General features: G+C 28.8%; 1 protein-coding gene across 4 annotated transcripts in view; it reads left to right on the top strand.

The window, feature by feature from the left end:
- The window catches only part of LOC101236342 (axonemal dynein light chain domain-containing protein 1), a 75,478-nt gene that overhangs the window by 3,129 nt on the left and 49,035 nt on the right, over window positions 1-23,314 (top strand). For all 4 annotated transcript variants that reach the window (XR_010636792.1, XR_010636793.1, XM_065791468.1 and 1 more), the window contains exons 4-7: window positions 2,234-2,307; window positions 5,073-5,129; window positions 5,941-5,977; window positions 9,875-9,961. Coding sequence is in view for 2 of the 4 variants with exons in the window: in XM_065791468.1 (XP_065647540.1) it covers window positions 2,234-2,307; window positions 5,073-5,129; window positions 5,941-5,977; window positions 9,875-9,961 (255 nt within the window). In the remaining 2 variants the exon portion in view is untranslated. The remainder of the gene's footprint in view (window positions 1-2,233; window positions 2,308-5,072; window positions 5,130-5,940; window positions 5,978-9,874; window positions 9,962-23,314) is intronic.

Here is a 23,314-nt window from a genome sequence, read left to right as displayed (position 1 = left end):
GATTATCAGAAAGTAAAGCTACAGTTTACTATGAAATACATCCATACATTCATAAAAAGTGTGCAACATCCTTTGCAATCCCGATCATGTTAATCTACAAGAAATCTATAATCACTGGTAATGTCCTAGATTTATGGAAAAAATCTAATGTTACACCAATTTTTAAAAAAGGTAGTTAATTTCAATCATCAAATTACAGACCAATATCACTTACATCCATAGTATGCAAAGTTATGGAGAGTTTTATTCATTATTGTTTAATGAAATTTTGCACAACACAAAATTTTATAACTAAAGCTCAACATGGTTTCATTCTCAAGCAAGGATGTGTCACAAATCTATTTCATTCTCAAGCAAGGATGTGCACATGACAAACTATCACAAAGCATGCACCCAAGTTTCTCAACCAATGTGATTTACACAGATTTTGCCAAAGAGTTCAACAAAGTCACACAGAACTTGTAGTAAGTACATGTAGTGATGCCATAATAAACTTATGGCATCAGTTACACTCCACTAAAATGGATTGAAAAATGGTCAGCTACAAAGAGCAGTATTAGATGAATTCACAACTGAGTGGATTCCAGTGACAAGCAGTGTGCCACAAGGCTCAGTTCTTGATCCACTATTTTTTGTTATTTTAATTAACAATTTGCCATAGTACATTTTTTTTTTAATTTTGTTAATTTTTTTAAACTTTTATAATTCATCTCCCCAAGGCCCAGAAGGCCACTACAGACAAGGAGGCTACTTAATTGTGGTTATAACCCTCTCTCAACTCTATAACTCCGAAACATGAACCTTGACGAACAAGGCTGCTTTGTGGAAAAACAAGTTGATCATACTAAAAAACAAAAACAAATTGATCATACTAAACTTTATACTGATGATAGTAAAATTATAGAAGTCATCAAGTTGCTACAAGTTGCCACCCTCCTTCAAACTGATGTAGATAAAACAGTTAGCTGGTCACACAAGTGGCTAATGTCTTTTGTTAATAATAAATGTAGAGTAATGCACATTAGGGGTATTAACAATAAGTCAACACACTCATACACTATGACACAGTTAGATGAAAGCTGTCATACACTTGATTAGTCTATAGTTGAATGAGACCTTGGGATCATTGTTTCCAATAACTTAAAGGTCAAAACTTAAGTCAAAACAGCAGTTTCAATTGCTTACCCATCTTATCTGTCTCTAAATTAGCCATTTTACCTGACTCCAAATGCTTACCAGTCTCAAAAAAACTTTTTATAACTTCAGACTAGTTATATGGAAAATGTTGTACCTTGCATACACTTGCTCCTTCCTAGAGTTTTCAGTCCAGGTTTGGTCTTCTCACCAAATTAAAGGCATTGTAATGATAGAGAAAGTCCAAAGATGTATGACTACCATATTGGAGATAAAATATTTACCACATGAGAAGAGATTGCAATGGCTGTAACTTGCATCCCTTGAGGATTGCAGGATAAGAGGTCACCTAATACAACAGTTCAAATTTGTTCACCACGTTGATGAAGTCACTTTTCATTTCCCTCAGACTCTACCAAATTCAACAGCAAAATATAATTTGGATGAACACAAACATTTATTTTTACATCAACTAGTGAAAGGATGCATGGAATGTGAAAGTTTTTTTACAAACAGAGTAGCAAAACACTGGAATGCACTTTCACAGCAAGCAGTTGATTCAGTTTCTGTAAAATTATTTTAAAGAGAACTACAACAGACTCTTCTATATTGACACAGAAACACTGCAAATAAAACAGCAAGTTAAGATAGTTATGATAAAAACTTTTCATCAGTTTAAACTAAGTTTTTACAAGATATGCAATTGGTTGTTTCTTTATTACAAGATATGCAGTTGGTTGTTTCTTCATTACAAAATTGACCAAATTAAGATTATTTTTATATATTGTAGTTATAATAACTTTAAAATAAATTGATAATAGTAACAGTAATAATAATAACAATAGTAATAATATCTAAATATTTCTTAATTATGACATTGATGTTGTTTTATATAGATTTATGTTTTCTTATTTATATTTTATACTTTACATTTTATGTAGATTTAAGCCCACAGCTTCAGATAATAAGTAATAAGCTTTTTTTTTTGTAAAATACTTAAAATAAATTTAAATATCATTTTTGTATATTTTTATGTATATTTTTTAACTATTGATATATTAACATATTAAACTTAATGATATTGAAAATGTTTTTCCAGACTGATACAATCATTCCAAAAGAATTTCATGTTGTTAAACATAAAGGCACTTTGGGATTAGAAATTCTTGAAGAGTATGTTTAATTCTTTTCAATTTTTGAAATTTATTTGTTTTTGCAAACAAAGTTGATATTTTTATATTACAAGTTGATTGGCAATGTTGTTACTTATAACTAATAGTTAGCTCACACACCAAAAAGTCATGCAAGTTATTTTGTTCTTAGTTTTGAAGACTATATTCAAATCTTGAGTGTCTTAATGAAGTTCTCAATAGTTATTTTAACATTCAAATGTGTTGAGGAAAAGTATATGTATACACACACACACACACACACACACACACACACACACACACACACACACACACACACACACACACACACACACACACACAACACACACATATATATGTATAATCATTTTTTTGTAATTTTATTTTACAATGTGTTTTGCCTACAAGAACTCATCCCAAAATCAAAAAATTCTTCTTTTAAGTCTTTATTTACAAAATACAATGAAAAATAAAAAAAATATCATACCTTTAAATGAAAGTACTCGAGTTTAATGGTAAGGAAAAACTTATCAGTCTAGCCAAGTATTTCATGTTTAAAAGACATTTTTAAATACTTATAAAATGAATTTTGAGTCGAAAAAGAGCAACTAGTAACTACCTTGGAGTAGCTGATATTGATCTCAAATTCTTTTAGCACTAGATTTAGAAAAAATAATTTAGTTGAGGAAAATGATGCATCTTACAGAGTTGGAGAAGAAAAGGAGAAACAGTTTTTCAGCTATAAACAAAAATTATATGAATTTCCTAAGTATTATTTTAGACTAAAAAGAATAATCATAGAGCTTACTTCTGATGAGCTTATTGAAGCTGCATCAATTGTAGCAAATAGATTTTTGAATATAACTGTGAATCTTAAATATTTATAAAAGTTTTATATTATATATATATAATATAAGAATTGCTAAATCTTTCATTAAAATGAATGAAATAAAAATGTTGAGTTTTTGTTTATGGACTACTCATGGTTTCAGACAAATTATTGATTTTTTAAATGTAAAAAGACCGGTTCTTTGACACTAAATGAGTTAAAAAAATTTCTAAAGTTTTCAAAATATATATTGGTGACAGATTAGATTTAAGTGTTAGCTCCCTAGATATACTAGGTTGTTAGGATATTTTCTTTAGCGTGCCAACTTTAAAATGGGACTGATGTACCTCAGACAAAAGAACTAATTAAAATAATAATATATCACAAATTTTGAGCAACTATCTAGTTGTTGCAGTGATATCACAAATAATAACATTTGTAAATATCCTAGAGCGATTTAGTTGCTATGCATAAAAAATTATCATTTTTATATTTTAGATGTTATTGAGGCATCACATATATGAAATAGATGTTTCACTTGTAAAAACTCATTCAGGAATGTAAACATAGAGCATTGTAAACGATTGAAAAATGAGTTTTATGAAGTTTGTTTAAACGGCGACATTGGATAAATTTTTTAAAATGAGTTAGGATAACCTGAAAGTTGAATAAAAGTTATATAGTTTTGTAAAAGATTTATTTCTGTATTAGAGTTGTACTACAAAACAAAAACTTTTTTATGGAAGATAACAACTACTCCCCGAATTTTAATAGTTTTGTTAAAGATTCTATATACATTAAGACCATTAATTTTTCCGTTGAGAAAGTTTAACTTTAACTGTAAAAAAAGTAAATTTAGCTGGACTCAAACCCAGTGCATCTTATGGTCCTGGCAGAATATGTTTTTCAGAAAAAGTTGGCTCTTGTTTTATATATTCCACTTTCATTTATGTTTGATTCTAGCTTTAAGCTAAATACTTTACCTCAACAATTGCTTCAAGCTTTTATTTCTTCTTACAACATTGACCCTAATAACTACAAGCCAATTTTACTCACATGCACCTGTTGTAGTGCAATTAAAAGAATTATCATTAAGTATTTAATTCACCATAACCTAACAGTCCATAATTAAAATGGTTTCCTCAAGAAATATTATATTTTTACTAACCTTTTAGAGTCTGTAAATGATTGGAATATTGCACTAGAAAAACATTTAACAACAGATGTTGTATATATTGACTTTCAAAAGGCATTTGGTTTTCATTATAGGGTATTGGTCAAACTTGCTTGGGTTAACATACTTTAATAAATTAGGTTGTTGCATTTCTCACTAATAGATTTAAAGTTGAAAGTTCATTATCAAACCTAACTTGCAATGTTGACAAGATATTTGGAAATATAGTTTCTCTTACCGAGTTATTAACATTTGAAATCAGTAGTCCTTTGATGTGCCAATAACACCAAAATCTTAAAGAGTAAAATAAACTCATACATTTTCAAAAAGTTATGTTTGCATTAACTGCATATCTTATTGTTATATGGTTATTTAAATTTTTATTTCTATTATATCAATATTATAAGCTGTTACATAATTTATTTTGGGGTGTCTTGTTAGTATCCAAAAATGTAGACCAGCATGTCTTTTAAAATATGTATCATTTGTTCTAATAAAATCAATCAAATTTTACCTAATTTTAGTAAACAGATGATTTTGAAAACGTGGCAAATATTTTGAATCGGTTGTTTATTCTATTGTTTAATTGTTTGAAATTTTAATATTTAATAAATTAATATTTTTTCTATTTATTTAAGAATGATTGTGGATGTAATTTATGTTTAAAATAAATTGGTTACAAAACCTGTTTTACTAGATTTTAATATAGAGTATAATATTAAATTTTAAAAAATTGTGTCAAAGTTTGTTTCTAATATATACACAAAACTTTTTAAATGTTTAGTAAATACACTGCTCAAGTGAAAAATCATGAGGAGCATTTAATGATCTTCCCTTCAATGTAAGTTAATTTTTTTATGCTGCAAAGTATTAGAAATATGTAAAAAACTTTTCAAAAGTGAGTTTTCAGCAATAATATAAAAAAAAAAAATTAGAAATCTGTTCAAAATTTGTTTGTTTTTTTTTAAACTTTTTTTACAAGATTTTGGAAAAAATAATTCAAATTAAACTTCTTTGCGTTTTTGTTTTTTGCTTTTAAATTTAATAATGAATAATTCAGCCATTATATATATATATATATAAAAAAGAAAGAACTTTTGGAACAATTTTAAAGTAATACAAATTATACAAAAGTTATTTTTTTCTGTTGTGGTATAGACGTTTTTATTTTGCATATCTGTTTTTACATTTGTTGCTGAACAACAAGCATAGAAAGAGATTCTCTGCTTTCTTCATCTTGCTTTCTGGATTCATATAATTTGCAATATTTTAAGTTGTCTGTCAATCGTTATCTTGCTCTTCTTTTTTTCTCTTCCAGTAACTTCCAACTCTAATAGTGGTTGCTTGCAACCTTGTTGAAAGCAAAGGTGATAAAAAAACAAAAAAACTTAGACCAAAACTACAGACCTAAAGTACAGACCTAAACTACAGACCTAAAGCACAGACCTAAACTACAGGCCTGATGTACAGCAAAACAAAATAACTTAAAGTACAATCTAAACAGATAACTTTTTAAAAAGCAGCACATTGTTGTATTTTATAGTTTTACACCACTAACATTATTTATATCTAATTTGTTATAACTTTTTCGTCATTACTTTTTTTTTTCTTTTTTTTCTTCTCATTTTTACTTTAAATATTTATTTGTTAAGGAATCCAGCTGGAAGGCAAGAAGCAGCTCAGTTGTTGGTGAGTTAAAAATTCTTTTAATTTTTTAAAATATGAAGTTGTTAACTTAATAAAAAATTAAAAAATATATTTATACTTTAAGATAAGTTTATCAAATCAAACTGCTTTAGTGGAACTTTTGTTTAGTTAAAAGCAGTAATAATTAATCTACATTTACTTTTTAGAATTTACATAAGTATTGATTACTTTAAATGCTATCAAATAATATATATGCTTTACATGCAATTGAATGTTTTATATACTTTCTATGCAATTAATTGCTTTATATGCTTGCTATGGTATTGAATGATTTGTATACTTGCTTACCTATTGATTACTTTATTTTTGTCTGCTTTTCGGGTTTTTTTAATACATCACAATCACATTAGTTAAATGATTTAAACATGAGCTTTAAATGAATTTAAATAATGAGTAGAAAATATTTAATGCAAGTAGACCTTTTTTACATCAAACTGCAGCCTACCTTAATAATATATTATGTAGGAATGATTATTGATGCTTAATATAGAAATATTGGTTAAAATTTTGCACTTGTTTTTTATTTTTGTGAAACCAGGTTTTTTTTTATCGTTGATTTTGCATAGTTACTAGAGACCAGTCTTTGTATTATTAAATAGTATCCAGGTACACATTGACCTCACCAAAAGAGTAACTTAGTACCAGTGGTTAAATTTAGCAAGTACACAGTTTCTGTGTGTAAAAACCACAGAACTGTACACAGTTCTGTGGTTTTTACACACAGAAACTGTGTACTATAGGGCATTTCCATTCCAGTGAGTCAAAAAAAATGAAATTTGAAAAAGAAATTTTTTTAATTCAGAAAATGGATTTCAAAAGAAAATTGGTGATATTTTGATTATCTAAAAAAAAGTTATAGAAGATGTTCTTCATGTTTTAATTATTCAAACTTCGCAAATAAATAAAAAATTTTTTTGAGACAAAAAATAAAAATTCTTATTACATGTGATTATATAATTTAAAATTGATTTCATAGCCCAGATTTTTTTGATTCTTAAAGATAATGATATCTTTTAATATTTCATTACCATAAATTGCAACCAAGTAGCTTGGAAGTGTCTTAAATTTTATGCCAAAAGTAAACAGCATTTTGAATTTCCGTGCGCAATTTAAAAGATCTAATTATTTAGAAAAAGAAGTGTTAAAAAGTTTCAGTAAAAGTGATTTTTTTTACTTTGCATATTTTTAGGTTACTGAATTGAATAGCAAAAGTATTTTTTTTCTTCTATGACATTTTAGCATCGTTTTTTTGCATCATGCTCAGACATATCACAACAATATTCATATGTGCGTGATAATTATTTTCTTTATAACGTTTGAATCACATATTCATATGTGCGTGATAATTATTTAGCTTTATAACGTTTGAATCACATATTTGCTAATTAATTAGTTTGAGTATAATTTAGTTAGATTGAAAACAGTTGCTTAAAAGAATTTAGAATTAAAATGAACAAAGTTAAGCATTCAATAGTTCATAAAAAATTTAGAAAGAAACATCCAGAATAACGGATTGCTGAAACTAATCGAATGAAAAATAAAAGAGCTAACATGAGCGAAAAGGAAAAGGAGGAAGTACGTCGAAAAGATTACAAAAGAATGGAGCAAAAGCAAGAGGTGAACCAATCTACATCTTTTATTGAACAATCCTTTTTATCTTCGCAGAGTTTTGGAAAGGCACTTAAAAAAATTAACTCAACATTACCTGCTGATTCAAACAAAAGGAAATACCTTTTAAAAGAAGTTTGTAAACGTGAAAACATACTACTTTCTAATATTTCAGAATCAGGTCCTGACTGTGCCGGTTAGGACGATGTTAATTGCAAAGTTCTTGATTTTTATTTGCGAGAAAATATCAGTAGAATGGCTCCAGGACGCAAAGATGTTGCTATTAATAAGAAAGCAAAAGAGAAGGTATGGCATAGTTTATATGTAGGAATCACATTTTATTTAATAAGGTTTTCAGTTTTTGTAAACAATTTTTATTTTCTTTTAGAAACAAATTCGTCACATGCTGATGACCCTAGGAGAAGCATATTCACTTTTTAAAAGTGAGCATATTAATTTAAAAGTGGGGAAATTTAAGTTTTATGATCTGCGGCCATTCTATGTCAAGCTAGTATATGATCTTCCCTACGATATTTGTCTTTGCATATACCATGAAAATTTCAGACTGTTAATGAATGCCCTTCAAAAAAAATTTAATGTTATGTCAGACATAGTTGACAAATCTGTGTAATCAAAACAACCAATCTTGCATGTTTATGGAATGTAAAGTGAACTCTGGGTTGCCAAAGTTTGATGAATATGTTTTTAATGTAATAGACTCATTTTGTGCCAAAAAAAAAACCTAAAAATGAAAGTTGTAGATATGAAACTTTTGGTTATTAAATTTTCATTTTTTAAGATCATCTTGATTACAAATGAGTGTATTACCGCAAACCAAAATGAGATCAATGAAACATTTCTCAAAGATAAATTTTAAGTCAAGGGTATTCGTCTCCACCACTCTTTTTTAATATTGATGGTGCTTATATAGCAATTTGTAACCAATCAGAAATGGTAAAAATTGTTAAGAATTCATCATCTTCATTATTGGTAAACATGGTATCATCTCCATCTGAAAGGTACAAATTTAATACTATTACCCCAGGTATATTTGTCTTTGTAGAATTGCGTTCTGCTGGCAGAGCAAAGACATACCTTGCTGAAGTATTAGAAATTTTAGATATGACACATTAAATTTCTAAAAGAACAAAACGAACTCATTTTTATATACCCATTTGTAGACGACCTCTCCTGGCATGACTTGTGTGAGTTAAAACCATTAGTACCGCAACCACACCTTGATAACCGTGGACACATTATTATCAAGCCAAAATGTTACAACTAAACTTATTGTTAAAAATTTGATATTATATCTTTCTTATCTTTAATATATTATTAACTATATAATACATTATTTTTCTTAAATATAATACATTAAAGTATTGTTTTTTAATCAAACATATATTTAATTAATTAGTATTGATATATATGTTATTTATGATAGTTGCAATCAATTTATTTCCAAAAATACAATCCAAAAATGACTAAAATGTTTGCATGTTCCGTTCGTTACTTTTCTTTTGTCCTTGCGTGATTTTGGTTTAAACTACTATTGTGTGGCAAAAATTCATCGATGAATTCTGTAACTTTGTAATAATCTTTAAGAATGCTTGTATAATTACCTATAAAAAACAAAACACTCATCACTAATACATTTTTAGAGAAAATTGGGTTTATTTATTAATTTTTTATTTTTGCTTTTTTCTGTTCCGTGCGTGACCCCATTAAAAAATTAATTTATTCTATAATGAAGCAACTCATAGCTACCATACTTTGTATAGGTAATATATACATAGATGCCAATTAAATAAAAGTAAGTTGGTGATTACAAATTGCATTATTTTCAAAATAATTAATGCAACAAATGCAATGTTCAGTGCGTGATTTTTTGGAAATGCCCTATATCATGTTTGATAGCATGTTTTGAGAAACTTTGTTTCTCAAAACATGCTATCAAACCTAAATAAAGCCTATTTTTAGAGTGCTGTTGATATTGTTAATTTATTAAACCATTAATAACACATTTGCAGTGCAAGTTTGTTATATCTTTTAATTATGTAGCAATTTAATCTTTTTTTTTACATTGCTTAACTTGATTTTAATGCAACAAAAAATGTAAATTGAAACAAAAGTCTTGAACAGTTTTGTTGAGAGTTTAAAAAATAAAAATGGGTGTACAAATTTTTTATTATAAATATATTATTAAAAAAAAAGTTTAGACATATGATGAATTTTTAAAAATTGTAATAACTTTATTTTGCTAATCACTAGAAAACAATGAATGAGATGTTAAAGAAAGCTGGAATCTTTGAGAGACATGAAGTATTGGGTGCTGATGGTGAAGAGGCTGACAGCAAGGTAAATTAAGAACAGAAAATTACACACATCCACATATATAAATACGCACAGTTTTAAGTTAATAATTGAAAATCTAATTACTGAACACTTAAAAGTAGATATATTTTGCAATCTGATGACTAACATCAAAACTAAACTAGTCCCTCATTTGAAGTATTTGTAGGAAACCATGTTTATGCGTTTCGTTAAAATGTTTAACTTGACATTTTGCATTGTCATTCGAGGCTGGATGTTTCCATTAAAAAAAATTTTTTAAGTTGGTGTAAGTTGTTTTCTTTTATTGTGTTTGTTTCTATTGGAAATATCAAATGAGTACATACTTTTATAAACCCTAATGTGTATGTTAATTGGTTAAATTATACATGTTGACATATTACGATTACAGACATCATGAAACCAAAAGCTAAGTTTGATTTTGAGACGAAAGCAGTTGTCAATACTTCTTCTTGAAATTTTTTCGACACAAAACAAAACAAAACAACAACAACAACAACAAAAAAACAATGAGCTAAGCAACAAAAAAATTGTTAAAATTTTAAAAGGGTGCTTTGGACGTGTTTGAATTTGAAAATTTTTGGGGAAGATGTATATTTTGTTAATTTCCAGTAAGTTAAACACTGGTTAACTTGAACTTTTTTTATCTGGAACTATTTCATTTGGTCCCTTGAAATCATCTAATTGATTACTACAAAAATTCTCCAGTTAAGTTGAATCTCAGATAACTCAAACTTTGTTAAGTTGATATCAACAAATTTTTTTGGATCGAACTTTTCATTTTAGAAAAATCCAAAAGATTTAAACTTTTTAAAAAAAATAGTCATTCTATATAAAACATAAACAACAGAAACCTAATAATTATTTTTTTGTATTTAAGATCTGAATAGATTGTTACCAGGCATAAAATAATGCTATAATAAAACTGTTTCAAAGTAAATCATAACAAAATACTGTTAAAAAAGCAATTATTTTATAGTTTAATAAATTTCTTAGTAAAAGTTTACTAGTTTTTTTTTTTTTTTTTTAAACATCTTTGCTTCCAACAAAGCTGCAAGCAGCCACTAATTAAAGTTGGAAGTTACTGAAAGAGAAAAGATGAAGATTGTAGAGCAAGATAACGATTGACAGACGACCTAAAATATTGCAAATTATATGAGTCAGGAAAGCAAGATGAAGGAAGCGAATTCCAAAGGACTGATGTTCGAGGAAAAAAACTAGACGAATAAGCATTTTTAGAGCACTTAGGAACAGTCACAGAAAAAAGATGACACTTAATTGAATGACGAGTAATACGAGAATGAATTATAGTAGATGGCACAAGAGACGCTAGCTCTTTAGAGCAGTGCCTATTATAGTATTTGTAGAAAAGAGAAAGAGAAGCAACATTACGACGATGTGATAATGGTTGGAGGTTGGCTGCAAGAGCAGGTCCAACAATGTTTACAATGCGTTTTTGCACCTTGTCTATGGCAACAGTATTCCATACAAGGCCAGATTTGAGATTTATAGAGATAGAGAATAGAATCCGAAGTAAGAAAGTGACGAGCTCGATAAAGAGATGCAACCTTAGCAGATGCTAATTTTGCAACTGATTTGATATATGGTTTCCAAGAAAGATTGGAAGTAAGAGTTAATCCTAGAAGATGAAGAGTAGGTGACTCATCGAGTACATCACCGTTCATAAATATAGAAAGATCTAAATTATTGCTATAATGATTGGCTGAAAAAAATTGAGTTTTATCTGAATTAAAGTTCACCAGCCACTGTGAGCCCCATGCTGTAGCAGAAGTAAGATCCTTTTCAAGCTCAAATGCCCCCTCCAAGCAATCATAGGGTGTTGGTTTTTTATCACGACAAGAATAAATGGTAGTGTCATCAGCAAGCAATGCCACCTTAGATGAGAGAATATCTGGAAGATCGTTAATGTAGATTAAAAAGAGTATAGGGCCAAGGATAGAACCTTGAGGAACCCCTGAAGTTACAGAATAAGAAGAAGAGTGTTGTCCATCGAGGACAACTTTTATGCTACGATTGGAAAGGAAGGATTCGATGATCTTAAAGATGTTGCCGGATACACCATAAGAAGAAAGCTTATGGAGAAGACCAGCATGCCAAACTTTATCAAAAGCTTTTGAAATGTCGAGAGCGATGGCCTTAACCTCTCCACCTTTATCTAATGCACTATAAAACCTGTCAGTTATTACTGTTAACAAATCAGCTGTAGAACGAGAAGATCGAAATCCATATTGATGGTCAGAAAGTAAGTGATTAGATTCAAGATGAGAAATTAAGTGTTTGTTAATTAAAGATTCAAAAACCTTGCTTATGATAGGAAGAAGACTAATAGGACGGTAGTTAGACGAATCAGATTGCTCTCCAGAATTTTTGAAAATAGGGATAACAGATGCCGCTTTCCAGCAAGCTGGAAAGCTTTTAGACACATTTTTATTACCAAATAAGAAGGTAGTAACGTTGTTGCCAAACTTTTTTGAATGTTATCTTCTGATTTTACAGAGTGAATACAATACATAACTTCTTTCACTGAAACACCTTTCACATTTTCATTAGTATAATGATGTATATGTAATGTTTATGCTTTAGTATTGAATAAAGAAAAAATGCTTTAATTCAAATTAATATCTCATATTACCCAAAGTTTGAGTTAACAAGAATTTGTTTTAGTAGAACATTTGTTAAGTTGAATCATTTTCCTTGGTCCCTTGGAGGTTCAAGTTATCAAAAATTAACTGTATTTTAATCTGAGCCAAAACTAATTCTCACTTGAAAACTAATTCTCAAAACTAATTCTCATTTGTTAATTCAGCAAAGTTGTATCCTTTTACTGTATCTTCCCATCATGCTCTTAAAAATCTTATTTATCTAGTTTTTTTCATTGCACATCAATACTTTGGAGCTCTCTCATTATTTGGAACTCTCTCACGTTTTTGGCACTCATAAAACTTACAACTTTTCAAGGTCGTTTCCTTGCTCCTTCACACTATTCTTTTTTTACTAGTAACTCCTAAATTAATAGTGGTTTTTTGCAGCCTTAATGGGAGTGAATTAGTATTAAAAAATTATGTGACACTACCAGAGTACCGGTATTACCGGTCTTTTTTAAGTACCGAAATTCTGGTATTGTGTTGACTCAATACCGATATTAAAAAATATATATCCAGGGCGTGTGTTCTTAATGTAAAATACACAATGGAATATATAAAAATTTTAGGCACTATAAACCAAGCTCGTTCAGCTTGTAATGAGATTGTAAAATCATGCTCGATCAAGAGTTTGGGAAGGAGGAAATGATAAGTTGTTTAATTGATTATAATTATGTTTAATAAAGTTATAGATAAAATTTGTTTAATTTAAAAGTAAAACTCTTTCTCTTTCTATTAACAATGAAGGGTATTTCCATTTCTGTGCTTGATTTTTTATTTTTCTTTGTTTTTACAATTAGAAGCCAAGACTTATAATATCGCAGTTGGCTGGGTTTTATGTCGTGTCACTCAAACGAAACTTATTTTATTTAAGAGTATTTGTTTTATAAAAATAGAATATAGCGTTTTTAAAATCCGAAAAAAGTGCTGAAGGTCACAAATGGGGCAAAAAGGTAAATTGAGGGGTCCAATGCCCATTTGATCATTTTAGACGCCCATTTAAAAAAAATATGTAAATTAAATTAAGAATATTTGTCTTATAAAAATAGAATATAAAGTTTTTAAACTATAAAGTCAAAACAAAGTGCTAAGGATCACAAAGGGCACAAAAAAAATGAAGTTGAGGGGCCATATGCCCATTGAAGCATTTTAGACGCCCATTGTAAGAAAAAGTTATTAATTCATGGTATTTATCTTATACAAATAGACACAAGTGTTTTAAAATTGAAACTAAGAACTAGGATTCTTAAATGAAGCAAAAAGGTAAAATTAATGGGGTCCTAAGCCCATCTAAATATTTTAGATGCCTGTTACAAATAAAGACTTTAAGCAATTGAAAAAACTAAAACAAAAAAAATCTATATTTACAATACTAGTTTATATTTGTTACACAATCCAAATATAAACTAATTTATTTTCCTGCACTTAAGAGAACAACATGTCAAAGTTAAAGATAAATTAAAGCCTTCTTTCATTGAAATTTATTACAGAGGATAACAATTGTTCTCCATGTTGAGTATGTTTTCCTGCATGTTTATATCTACTCCAGGTAGGTTTAAATTTAGAATGAATAGCCTCTCCACAATGTTCAACAAACCTAGTTAGCAAACATCTTCAATAATAGCAAGAATATGACAATGTTGAACACCACTATTCATGTGCATTACAGAAGACTTTTTTTTTTCATTCACATCAAAAACGTTGATTATAATTTTTAAAAAGGATCCTCAATTATCCATAGAAATTCGTACGAATGCAGAATGAAGGTCTAAACCACGTTGGTTTACACAATTGAACATACACAAGATCCTTTTCAACAATTCCCAACTCACTGTTCAGGAAATCCATCTGTAAAGATGTATAAATAGATAAGTGTCATTATTTTGTCACATTCATATAGTGTCATTACATTGCATATAAAAATTACTAAGACAACTAAAAAATTAATGAGAAACACAAAATATTTATGTAAATTATTCAAAATCTAATTCGTATATCATTCAACTTTAAATTAGCTTCACTATTTTACAAATAATATCATATAAATATATTAATATTTACACATTATATAAATACATTATGTAATGAATAACCATGTTTAGCTATTACAAATAATACATTTTTATATATACATGTTTAATGTTCATGGTTTCACACTTGTTTGGCTTGGACATATTTTTCTTAATGGCATTTTATATAATTATATGGCATTATGGAAGAGTTAAAGCAATTTTTTTTTACAATCAAATGTCTTTTCTGGTGTTAACCTGTTATGCAAATTAAGACTAATATCCTACAACCACCAAGAAGATTAGTATTCAAAATGATAAGCCTAAAAAGCCTTGTCTGACCTAATCCATTGTTAATAATAAACCTAAAAATGTATCAATGTCAATAATAAGCCTAAAAAGCCTTGTCTGATTTAATCCAAAATCAATTGTATCTTTCAACTTGCCCATTTCCAGTTGGGTTGTAATGGGTTGTTTTGCGAGTTGCAATCCTTTTTTAGAACGAGTGCTTTAATTCAGAAGATGTTAATGAGGATCCATGATCAGAATGAACATAGCTAGGCATACCAAACATAGAAAAAAGATCAGCTAAACAGTTTATTATTGTCTGAGTTGTCATCTCTTTTACAGGATAAGCCAAGGGAAAACGTGAGTATTCATCTACAATTGTTAGCATATATTGTTCAGGGGTAGAAGAAGGTAATGGACTTTTGAAGTCAATAGATATATGTTCGAATGGCTGAGTTGCTTTAATTAGGTGCTCATCATTTGGGTGATAGTACTTGGGTTTTATTTCTTTACATATTCTACAATCTCTACATATTTGCTTTACATCTTCTACTGAATAAGGGAGATTTCTTGATTGAATAAAATAATGGAGGCGAGTAACACTAGGATGGCAAAGCGCAGCATGCAAATCACATAATGATTCTGAATTTATTGCTGCACATCTAACACAAGTAAATGTATCTGGACCACTATTACATTGGCCAGGACGATAATGGATATCATAAGAATATGGAGACAAGGCTATTCTCCAACGCATTATTTTATCATTCTTTATTTTACTGCTTGATTTATAATCATACATAAATGCCACAGATCGTTGGTCAGTGATGAGAATAAAATGTCGACCCAAAAGAAAATGGCGGCTATGATTTATGGCTTCGACTATCGCTTGAGCTTCTTTCTCCATTGATGAATAGTATTGATCACCCCCTTGAAGGGTTCGTGAATGGAAGGCAACAAGTCTTCCATCCTGGTTAATTGTGGCAGATATGGCAAAATCAGAAGCATCAGTCTCTACAGTAAAAGGTATATTCTCATCAATGGTTTGCATGGAAGATTGAACAAGCTCATTTTTTAATGTTTCAAAAGCTGATATTTGCTGCTGATTGAGTGAGAATTGGGTGACAGAGTTCAAAGGTCTAATTTTATCTGAAAACTTTCTTATCTATTTTGCATAGTATGAGAACATTCCAATAATATGTTGTAATGACTTTGCATTATCAGGTGGGGGTAACTTAATGAGAGGAGTATGTCTCTGAGGATCTGGTTTTAAGGATCCATAAGATATACAGTAACCTAAAAAATCTAAAGTCTCAGTTGAAAATGCACACTTCTCTTCATTAAATGTAATTCCAGCATCAATTACAGTTAATCTGAACTTAAGTAGATTTTCATCATGTTCTTTCTGACTATTACCACATATCGTAATGTTATCAATGAAAGGAAAGCAGTCAGTTAGTTTATATGTTCTAACAAAGTCATCTATTTTGCGTTGAAATCATGCAGATCCATTGGTAACTCCAAAAGGCATTCTAGTATATTGCCACAACATATTGTCAGCTTCAAAAGCAGTATATGGTCAATCTTTTTTGGATAAAGGTATTTGGTAGTATGCTGAGCGAAGGTCGAGAGTACTATAAATTTTGTATTTGGAAATTATGCTTAGAATCGTTCAATCTTAGGTAGAGGATATGCATCCAACTGGGTATACTTATTAATAGTTTCAGAATAATCAACAACCATACGACATTTAGTCTCTTTATTTACTACTAAGACCTGGGCACGCCAAGGTGAATTACTAGGCTCTATTATTCCTGCTTGGACCAGGCGGTGGATTTCAGATTTAATAAATTCTTTATCTCTTTGAGAATAATTTCTAGATCTAGTGGCAATCGGTTGACAATCTTTTGTGAGATTAGCAAATAATTCAGGAGGTTCAGTTTTCATTGTTGTTAAAGCTGTGAATGTTATGGGTGGTCTTTTACCACCATATTTAATGGTAATACTTTCATGCAGCTCTTGAAAATCTGTGCCAAGAATAATATTTATACATAAGTTATCTAGCACATGCAACTTGACTTTGTTATAAATTTTGTTTTGAAAAGTTATTGAAACATAACAATATCCATCTGATTTTGCTGATAAAGAAGCTGATGCAATTCCAGTTACACTCTGTTCATAAATAACATCTAAATTGAGTAGAGGCACTAGTTTATTGTTAATGAAACTCTTGCTTGTATTCTTACTATCAATTAAAGCTTCTGCTTTATACTTATCATTAATAATGATGCTATGACAAACTCTGAAGAGAGAGTTTGCTGAAGTTGATATGATGGCACAGAAGTAATCGTCATCAATTTTAGGAATAGCAGCAGAATGATTAGATGATCTGCAAAGTTTTTCAAAATGACCAATCTTTTTACATTTGTGACAGATAGCTTTTTGAGCAGGACATTTAGTACGTGGATGTCTTATATTTCCACAAAACCAGCACAATTGTTTTGATTTTATTATAGCAGTTAAGTGATTATCAGTCATAGATTGTTTTTGCAAAAACGATTTGATTTCCTGAATAGAGAAGAGGTAGGTATAGTCGATTGTGAGTATAAGTTTGAATTTTGTTGGGCCACGTCTAAAGATCTAGCTTGGTCAAAGGCTGATGAAAGATCTAATGTCTTGTTTTCTAGTAAGTGTTGACGTATAATGTTGGAGAGTAAGCCATTTATAAACGCATCATGAATCATTTAAGAATTATATTGCTCAGCACTTACAGCAGTGAACTTACAGTCCTTAGACAAATTTTTAAGTTTGTTTAGGAATTGATCTATTGATTCACTCAGTTTTTGCTTCCGTGTTGACAAAATGTGTCTGGCAAATACTTCATTCTTTGGTTTTATGTAGATAGACTCGAGAATACTTGTTGCTTGTTCAAAATTGTCACACTCTGATATGAGTTCATAGACATTAGGTTCAATATGGTTTATTAGGAGATTAGGCTTGATGGAGTTATCATCAACTGTACTTACAAGATTGAAAAATGTTGTTAACCAATGGTTGTATGTTTTTGCTGCATCTGTTGAGTTCGGATCTATACCAAGTTTATCAGGTTTCATGAATCACTCCATCTTTTTTTTATTTCATAATAATATTTGCTCTTTTGATTGTAAAGAATAACCAAATTAATTATGTTGGCTCAAAAGAGCTATAGTTATACTAGTCTATAACAAAATAACAAAGTACATAAAGTATATATATAGTATAATACAAAACATATATGTATACATAAATATATCACATTAACATAACATATAAGATCAGTTTCTATCTTAATATAGGATAAGGATGTTTTAATCACGATGAAAGATCTCTCTCTTTTGCATATCATTTTATATTTTAAAATCTAACATTATAAAAGAGCAATTATTTGATCAATATATTATTAGATATCTATAAATGATATATAAATATGAATATATCTAAAATATAAATTTCCTTTTCTACATGATAAAAATATGGATGTGATATGGATTCTGAAAGCTCATTTAATTTGCCAAAAATGTTAGTTTCTACAATTGTCTTACTCCCTATTCCTTTCCAAAGAGTAGAAATTAACTGTTTGGTTTTTTTATTAGAAAGTTCTAATATGACTTGAAGTTCCTTTATAACTTGTAAGGATACTTGCTTTACTGATCTTTTATTTACCTTGTTGGAAGGACATCCAAAAGTTACATCCAACGGGTTTCCGCCAGTTGATAAAGAAAATATTGCCCCTGTTGAAATGCAGTCTACATTCATTTTATTTTGTATTATACCTGAAGCAACTTGTTCAGCTTGAATGCTTCCCAGACTTGTGGAAAGAAAAATCAAGTTTTTTACAGCAGTTAAAGAAGAAAAGTTGTGGGCATGTCCTGCTGATAAGATTGAATAGCATTGTTCACAGAACTTTGAAGTATTGGCAGATAAAACTGGTTTAGTTTCACTAATTGGGAGCATTCCGTTTGAATTTCTGGTCAACATTTTCCATTCAACCTGAAAAGTGAAATACAAAATTATATAAATATAAATGCTTCATTACAATTTACAATTTGCTATCAATAGTAAAGGTATATCTTTTTTAATAATAAGGTTAAAAATAAAAACACATAACAATGTTTTTTTCTATATAGATGGTATTTATATCTAAAGAAATTAATATTAATAATCTTAAAGCTTAAAAAAACTTAACAAAAATAATGAGTTTAAAATATAGTTTTACATTATACCTTTGACACTTTCTCTCCTCACGAGTGTCTGGGTGTATTACTGGACTTAATCAAGTAAAGATTTTTTCTACAACTGGAATAAACTACAGTTGGGTAATTGCTAATTTCCAGGGAATATCCCAGATATATATACAGCTTCATCAGATCTTCTATTGTTGAATTTACAGGAGATAAAGACATAGACCTTGCTCCAAAAAATTCCCAGCAGCAGCAACAAGTTGCATTTCTTTGAAAAGAAGCAGTTGACATGCTATCGCCATTTAAATTTATTGAAATCAATGTGAATAACATCCAAAAAAATGCAAACTTAATATAACACCATTAAGTTAAAATATTTAATCTTGAGAAAACTTTAATTTAAATTGCAATCATCAAAAAAAGCTAATACAAAATTCTTTTTATGTAACGTTACTAGATTGGCAAACATTAGTCTTAATGCTCAACTAAAACACTTAAAAAATCTTTTATAATTATGCAGCCTGGATTTTATTTTCCCATTAAAAAATTTACCTTAAAAAGTTGCTTAATTTATTATTATTAATTTATATTTATATATAAATAAAAATTACAAAGTGGCTATTATTTTCATTATTTAAAAAATATTTTAACTTTTAAATTCATCTTATAAATTTGTAAGTCATTAATTTATAATTGATGTTAATAAAAACCAGCTATTTTAAATGTTGTAAGAAGTTCGGTTATATTACGTAAGTTGCAAAAATGGTATTCAAAAAGATGTTGAGTTTCATCATTTTAATATATATTTTTAGTTTCAAGTGTAAAATAGAGAACTTTCCATTAATTTTCAAACCTATATTTTTATATAATTTTTAATCAGAATAAAATTCACAATCATAATCATTTATAAAAGTATGAAAGTAGAAACTTTCGCACAGCCCTTTTTTTTTTTTTACCCTTTTTTGACCCTTTGCACTGTATTCTGATTTTAAAAACCCTTCTTTATAAGTAAACTATTGGGTAAAAATATATGAAATCATCCAAAAAAAATAATTTTCCACACCCTTATGTCTCAGAATTTGTTTATTTTTACACCACTTGCAGTCCATATCAAAAAAATAATAACTGCGAAAATTTTAGTTAAAAATACCAATGGGTTCCAGAGATATCGTCACTTGAAATAATGCTGACTCAGCATTTTAGTGATTTTCTGAAGCGACTACAAAGCAACTTTGACATACAGTATCTTCATAATGGCTTGGGGAAGTTTCCTAAAATTTGGTACTCTAATAGATTTTAACTTGAGGAATCCAAAAAAAGCACCCTCAAGACTCGATTATCTCAAGAAATGCCTCATTTGTCCAATTTTGTTCAAAATTATTGACTTGTAAATTAGTGATTTTTGGAGGTAAAATAAAGACTGTGGCCCAAAATCCCGAGTAAAAAGTTTAATTGTATATCATTATTTCATCTTAGGTCTACTGAAAAAAATTAGATTCATCAATTGTCTCTCTAATACATGATCAAAATTTGCTTTTAAAAATGGTGTCTTTTTAGAAAAATTTAAATTTTGTAACAAAAGCAATTAAAATATTTTTAAAACATTTATTTGAATAAAACATCAAATAGTGTTATTTATTGACTAGTTTAGGATATTTATAGTCATGGGCCAAGGAAGACGCTCTCCCCTCCCACGGGAGCCCCCCACGCCGCCCCCCATCTCCCTAGATTTTTTTTTATTTTTTTTTTTTACATAAAATGAATAAATAATAGTTGATTGTTAAAATACATTTTAAAAACATATTTTTTCAGTTTAAGTTTGAGAAACAGTTTATTTGGTTACTTCAAATCGATAAATACTTACCTCTTATTTCAAAGATCTTTTTACGATTTTGAGTCATAGATTTTAAAACCAAAGATATTTTGCTCCAGTGATAATGTTGAACCTCATCCTGAACAACATATTGATAGTTTTCAGCAAAATCTCCTAAAATTAAGCATTCGTTTTGGTTAAGATTTTCTCTACAGTTTTTTAAGTATCTACTTTGTGTTTTTGCAATATATGAATGAGTGGTAAGGTTGTCAATGCTGTCACATAATAAATCATTAAATTCATCTAGTGGCAATGACTGTGAAAGTAGTGTTGTACGATCGGTACTCTGCCATTACTTAAATACTACATCTTCTTCATGCTCATGGTCCATAAACTCCTGCACTAAAAAACTTTTTAACACTTCAATACCAGGGCATTGGTTACATCGATGCAACATACATTCTGCATTTTCAAGAGAGCAAACAATCAATGCCATGAAATCTTTATAACTTTTATTCCACCTAATGGCATCAATGAGAAATTTTGTATTTTGGTGATGTATGCAAACACATACATTGTGGGTACCTGACGCATTAGTTGTAATACACCATTTAGGTTTAAGAGTACAAAATTTTGACAAACTGACTTTGACGTTAGGGTAGTCTTTTTTAAATGCAACATGTAATTCATTAAGATTGAGTAGCAATAATCTTTTTTGAACATGTTGGTTTTTCTTAATACTTACATAATCTTTTTTTCCTGGTATCATTCTTGAAAATTCATCACTTTGATAAAAGTTAATCACTAAATTAACTGTTTCTGGTGAAAGTGGGTTTCCAGTTTTTTTTCCGGGTAATGATAGAATTCCATTCTCATTTTTAACTTTTCTTGCTGTTCGAACAAGATACTCAGACACTTCAAAGTAGCTTGATATCTTTTTACGTGTCCATGATTTTGGTGCGAGTGTTAACATTTGCACCTTATGGCAATACGAGTCAGTCTCTGAAATTTTATTTTTTATTTCATACATTAAAATTTCTAGATCATGGTCATTGTTAATGTTGTTGTTTAAAATGGGGCTTTTTATTTCTGTTGTTAAAAAAGTTTCTTTAATATTATATGCTAATGAGACCATTTTTGCAACTCTGTCAATAGTGTTCTCAAACTTTTGTTTTGCTACAGGCAATTTGCTGTGTTTTGAAAGACTTTTTAGTTTGACTGGTGAAATTCCAAGCAACTCTATAGTGGTATCTAACTTAATTTTTTTCTCACTTTTGGATTCCCATTCCTCCTGTGAATTTAAATCTTCATCAGTTTCTATTGCTTTTTTGTAACATTTACTGCAGAATTTCCAACCTGGGGTTACATAAACATTATTTTTTTGCAAATAGTTTGCCATGTCTATGGAAATCTTTATATTACCTAAAAAACAAATTTAGTTTTACGTGGTTAAAATAACTGAAATTATCAAACATTTTATAAAAAAATAAATTGTTTTCTTTTAATTTCCATATCAATTCTGTTGTAAATAAAGTAAGATTACCTTTTATAGCAATTTTTTTACTTTCCTTGTGTGTTCCAAAAGGATTGCAACACTTTGTAATTTTTCTCTCAAAATATTTTCCATAGAATTGCTCATGATAACAACATATAATTCTTATTGAACTATATTTTTCCTTTAAATTTGCTCGCCATATTATTTCTTCTTGTTTTTCACAAGGAAGATCTTTAAATTGAACAAAACCTTGTTTTCTTGAAAATCCAGTTTTGTGGCAATGAGTGTTAAGACTTTTTCCAATGTCACATTTCTCCATATTAATTATTTTTATTATTTATTACCTAACAAAATAATATAAAAACTATAAAATTAAAAGTAATTCTTTAAGAAAATACAAACAAGTAAATACCTTTAAAAAGAACAAAACAAAACTTATGTTTGTTTTTTATATAAAAGGAGGTTTTAAGTCACCAATTTGAAATAATGAAAAAATTTTTTTTTCAAAATTAAAATTAAATTGTATGTTTTTGCATTATTTATTAATTTTATGAAAAAAAAAAAAAAAAAAAAAAAAAAAAAATCTAGGGAGATTGGGAGAGGGGCGTAGGGGCCTCCCGTGGGAGGGGAGGGGATCTCCCTTGGCCCATGACTATAAATGTCCTAAACTAGTCAATAAATGACACTATTTGATGTTTTATTCAAATAAATGTTTTAAAAAATATTTTAATTGCTTTTGTTACAAAATTTAAATTTTTCTAAAAAGACACCATTTTTAAATGCAAATTTTGATCACGTATTAGAGAGACAATTGATGAATCTAATTTTTTTCAGTAGACCTAAGATGAAATAATGATATACAATTAAACTT

This window comes from Hydra vulgaris, chromosome 02 (assembly GCF_038396675.1).
Source record: "Hydra vulgaris chromosome 02, alternate assembly HydraT2T_AEP".
Lineage (NCBI taxonomy): Eukaryota > Metazoa > Cnidaria > Hydrozoa > Anthoathecata > Hydridae > Hydra > Hydra vulgaris.
This window is presented reverse-complemented; position numbering and strand designations above follow the sequence as displayed.